A 5345-nucleotide genomic window follows, 5' to 3' on the forward strand; every position below is an offset into this window, starting at 1 on the left:
GAAAAAGAGGGATTTGAAGCCCTAAATGGAAGAATATGACGAAAGAAGGGGGGAGAAGGAAGAAAAACGGGTTGCATGTAGGATGGAGAGGAGAGATTGGGGAAAAGAAGAGGAAGGGACACCTAAAAGATGGAAAAATGAGAGAAAGAGGAAAGGGTTTCAAGAAAAATGGTGTGGGTAGGGTTTAGGAGAGGAATGTAGGGTTTCGTAAGGAAGAAGAGGATCGAGGATGGAGGGAGTATGGATGGTGGATTTAGGGGAAAAAAAATAAAAAACAAAATGAGATGGAGGAGAAAAAGGGAGAAACAAAAATGAGAAAAACGAGTCGGTCCACTCTTTATGCGCGCCTGTTCCGAAACTCGGAATTCCGAAAAAAACATTCGGAATTCCGAGACATTTTTTTGTCATTTCGGTTAGTGCGGAATTCCGAGAAAAATAGCGGAATTCCGCAGTACGCAACTCGAATGTCGACGTTTGGGATATGGGTACTGCGGAATTCCGAGAAATAAAGCGGAATTCCGAAGCATTTTTCGGAATTCCGCAGTAAGGTTCCGACGAATTTTTTTTCCTTGCTTAATGTTTTCACAAATTTCTCACTGATTATTGCCCACAATTTGTCATCTGATTTTTTGCCACGGAATTCTGGGATCAAAACTGATTATTGGTCACAAATTTATTACCGACTGAAGTAATCAACTTTCGGCTTACATTGGATCTCAAAATCTAAAACAAATTTATAGAGTAAAAACCATCATCCATGTATTTGATAAGATCCACATATAGAACAACAGAGATGAGATGTTTTCGTGTTGGAATGTGTACCACTTACATATCCGTGTAAAGCCTATCTTATTTACAACAGCATTTTCTGCTGGTTGGTAGAAAAAGACAAACCAAATACAATGTTGATATCAAAAACGATTTCGAATTCTTCCGAGCCTTTACCCACATATAAACATTACAAGGATATTTTTTCTTACAAACCTACATTTCAAATGGAATTCAACCTCGCCAAGCCTGCCTGTTCATGAACTCCTACAAGTTCAGAACCGTGCCACACCGGCCTTCTAAGAAATCGTCAAACAATTGTCGTCTCATCAGCGCTATATCTGCCTGACTGAACTCAGGCGGAACGTCACGTGCGAGGCAGTCCATCTCCTTAAGCACAAACAGCCCGCAATCATTGCTGCAAAACAACAACACATCATCGACCACGCTCTTCCACAATAAATTTAAACTTCCAAACTGATTTTAAGTGAACTTTATTACCTGTTGAGTTGTAAGGGCCTCTTCTCGACTTCCACCACTCTAAACTTGCTTACATCGAAGTCCCACATACTTATGTATAGCCGTTCAAGGTATCGTATCTATAAAACAATCCATACAAGCTAAGGATTTTATATACATTGAAATATAAGGAAGGAAAGTGGGACCCGAACTCACCAATGGTAGAACATCTCTATAGTAGATCTGCTCTCGCAAGGAGTTGAAGATGTAGAACTTCTCATCCACCATATCGAGGACCAGGAGAATCCAATGGTTAGGGACATGCAGCGGGAATAAGACTCTTTTTAGGGTATCCGGCGGGTAGTCGTTTAATCGTTTCACATACTTCATAAGACTATCTCCGCCAGTGTAGTCTTTGCTAGTTAGACAATCCTAAAAACATAATACAAGAGAAGTTAATGGAGTGACGAAAACAAATTCAAACCTTGTGAACAACCACCTCTAAAAAATAACTTGTGATTGGGAATGAAAAACTATCTATTCTTACATAGAGGAAGGTAGTAATGGCCACACAGGCTCTTTCTGCAGGCTTTCTTTTATTTTCGTCCCGAACGTTTAGATATTCGGCGTATACATTCATAATCTACGTAAAATAACATATAGAGATTTGAGACAAATATCGATGGTGAAAGAATTCAGCTTTAGCATAAATAACCAAATTATTTACCGGAGAACTTAACCACTCATTGGGGTTGTTAAGGATAACCAAGTCCTCGGCACACAGGAAGTCGTCGTTGACCTGTATAACTCGTTCGCTGCAAAACACCTGATAGTTTAGGATTTACAAAGGTTAGATAGTTTAGGATTTACAAATGATAGTTTTGGAAAAGGGCTTCAATCCAATTTACCTTGGGGGAAGCGCAAGAAGCTTTGGGAGCAACCGATGGCATTGCGGGTCTGCCACCAGCAATGCTTTATCATTGACCTTCTTAGTCCCGAAAGCCGTATACGGCGAAGTAGTATGTTTAGAGGGTTTAGTTTTCCTCAAACGCAGCCTCACTCCTCTCTCAATACTCCAAATCACTTTTGCCACAGGTTTCAGTGGACTGTCGGGGATGGAAATGACATTCCGTTTTATTTCCTCCTCCAACGAATCGTGGCTGGGGATGACTACCACCCCTCCGTCATCCCGTCCCATCATCTCCCCCTTTCCTTCATCCTGCGATTCGGCCACCCCTCCGTCATCCCCTTCCATCATCTCCCCCTTTCCTTCATCCTGTGATTCGGCCTCCATTCCACCCGAGGCAATGATCCTCTTAAGCTCGGCTATTTCATTTTCATGTCGTACTGACCTCCTTTCAAGGTCTCTAACCCTCTCCACTAACAAATCAAAATCAGCCTTGCTTATAGACACATGGTCTTCCTTCACTTCCCTATCAACATCTCTTTTTCTCCCTGTCCTCCCCTTAAAAGGTATGCTCCTCTGAAAAGTGGAAATGGAAAATTATTAACATATCACTCAGAGAATGTACTATATAGTAATTGAATATAGACTTAAAATTCAGTACCTTACGTAACATATCACTCAGAGACGCTATCGTTTCTTCCTCTAAAATCCGAATGTCTTGGAGGCATTCCTCAACTGTTGGGGCGGTCGCAGAAGCTTCTTTCTTATAAATGTATCAACAATACAGAAAATTTAGATAACTTGAATATAACGACCCTATGCAAGAAAGAGAGTCATTTTCGTTACCTCTCCCATCACAGTATCAGCCTCATCTGCCGTGAAAGATAGCAGGCCCTCTTCTCGAGGAAGAGGTAGTAGGCACCTCACAACCTGAAATCAAATAGTTAATCTCGGTTACAAGAAGTGAGTACTAGGGGAGTACAGACGCTCTAGGTCTTACCTGGGTCTTCTTTAGCCTCCCATCACGGATCTGTTTGATAAAGGCTGCATGGTCAGTCCGCCTTGTATCGATCCCTGTGATCCACTTTAATAGGCGTGGATGTGCATCTGGTGCTGAAGGTGCCCACAAGGTAGTATGCTCAAAGAGCCACACCTGGAATGAAGACAGACAGTCAGCCTTTAGAGAAGAAAAAACCAAACTTACAAAAGAGTAATCATGTATATAATATATGTACTCTTCACCTGTAGCACAATAGCGCATCCGGTGATATATCCTGTCTTCCCGTTTTTCGAATATGAATCCAATGAGTCTACCAGGAAGTCGTACACAGGGTATGCCCAAGCAATTCTTCCCACGGTCTCTGCTCCTAAGTAAGGGAAGAGACAGGATTTTGTCCTGTGATCCACAGGGTCAGCTCGGGCAAAAAGAACACAGCAGCACAGAAGCAGCAACAAATGTCTCACTGTTGCGTGGACGGATGCAATCTCATCCGATCTCGACTCCGCCCTTATAACATCTGCAATCTCACTAAATCTCGCCCAAGCACCGGAAAACCTCCAACCTTCGACCTCCTCTGTCGAATCCCAGTCTATTCGTATTCTATCTCCTACCAAGCTTAGGCCCAATGCCAATGCTAAATCCCTTACCTCAAAGGGGAGTAATATGCCACCTATTTGAAATGCCCTTGACTTGGGTATCCAACATCGCACGAGGACGGTCAAAATTGCCTTGTGCAATTTCAGACCTTCCAAATTAAGCAAGGCCCCAAATGGGCCGCGCTCTAGCATATCGGTATGTGCTTTCCTCAAGTCAAGGGACCTGAAGAATTCGTCAAACTTAGAGGGGCAGCATCTCGACGTAGCATAAGACGCCTGCAAAACAAACCATTATTAGATATATATACAACATTTTTAAAAATACAAGGCCTAAAAGAATAACGGAGGCATTACCATGGTTTGATGAGATGATCACTAGGGGGAAAAGATGGAATCAAATCCACTAAATCAGATTTCGACCTGTTGAAACAGAATGTGGTGAAAAAAAGTTAACAACTGCTTTAAACCAACTGATTTCTCAAATATTAAGGGGTTTAAACCAACCTTTAGGGCTTTAAACCATAGATTTAGTAAAACATTAGGGGTTTAAACCAACCTTTAGGGCTTTAAACCATAGATTTAGTAATACATTAGGGGTTTAAACCAACCTTTAGGACTTTAAACCATAGATTTAGTAACACATTAGGGGTTTAAACCAACATTTAGGGCTTTAAACCATAGATTTAGTAACACATTAGGGGTTTAAACCAACCTTTAGGGCTTTAAACCATAGATTTAGTAACACATTAGGGGTTTAAACCAACCTTTAGGGCTTTAAACCATAGATTTAGTACAAAATTAGGGGTTTAAACCAACCTTTAGGGCTTTAAACCATAGATTTAGGAAAAAATTAGGGGTTTAAACCAACCTTTAAGGCTTTAAACAATAAATTTAGTAAAATATTAGGGGTTTAAACGAACATTTAGGGGTTTAAACCAAAGATTTAGTACAACATTAGGGGTTTAAACCAACCTTTAGGGCTTTAAACCATAGATTTAGTAAAACATTACGGGTTTAAACCAACCTTTAGGGCTTTAAACCATAGATTTAGTAAAACATTAGGGGTTTAAACCAACCTTTAGGGCTTTAAACCATAGATTTAGTAATACATTAGGGGTTTAAACCAACCTTTAGGGCTTTAAACCATAGATTTACTAAAAAATTAGGGGTTTAAACCAACCTTTAGGCCTTTAAACAAAAGATTTAGTAAATAATTAGGGGTTTAAACCAACCTTTACGGCTTTAAACCATACATTTAGTAAAAACTTAGTGGTTTAAACCAACCTTTAGGACTTTAAACCATAGATTTAGTAACACATTAGGGGTTTAAACCAACATTTAGGGCTTTAAACCATAGATTTAGTAACACATTAGGGGTTTAAACCAACCTTTACGGCTTTAAACCATACATTTAGTAAAAACTTAGGGGTTTAAACCAACCTTTAGGACTTTAAACCATAGATTTAGTAACACATTAGGGGTTTAAACCAATATTTAGGGCTTTAAATCATAGATTTAGTAACACATTAGGGGTTTAAACCAACCTTTAGGGCTTTAAACCATAGATTTAGTACAAAATTAGGGGTTTAAACGAACATTTAGGCCTTTAAACCAA

General features: G+C 40.0%; 1 protein-coding gene across 1 annotated transcript; it reads right to left on the bottom strand.

Annotated features, from left to right (window-relative positions):
• Positions 1-886: 886 nt before the first annotated feature.
• On the bottom strand, positions 887-2521 carry LOC143858274 (putative ubiquitin-like-specific protease 1B). Its single transcript, XM_077368923.1, has 6 exons — positions 2136-2521; positions 1955-2042; positions 1775-1870; positions 1444-1659; positions 1270-1367; positions 887-1186 (listed from the first exon to the last, which is right to left on the bottom strand). The coding sequence occupies exons 1-6, from the start codon at positions 2519-2521 to the stop codon at positions 1036-1038; spliced, it is 1035 nt and encodes a 344-aa protein (XP_077225038.1). The 3' UTR covers positions 887-1035.
• Positions 2522-5345: the final 2824 nt, after the last annotated feature.

The sequence above is a fragment of the Tasmannia lanceolata genome, unplaced genomic scaffold, assembly GCF_043159265.1.
Source record: "Tasmannia lanceolata isolate RefF3 unplaced genomic scaffold, GAP_Taslan_0.1 ptg000025l, whole genome shotgun sequence".
Taxonomy (NCBI): Eukaryota; Viridiplantae; Streptophyta; class Magnoliopsida; order Canellales; family Winteraceae; genus Tasmannia; species Tasmannia lanceolata.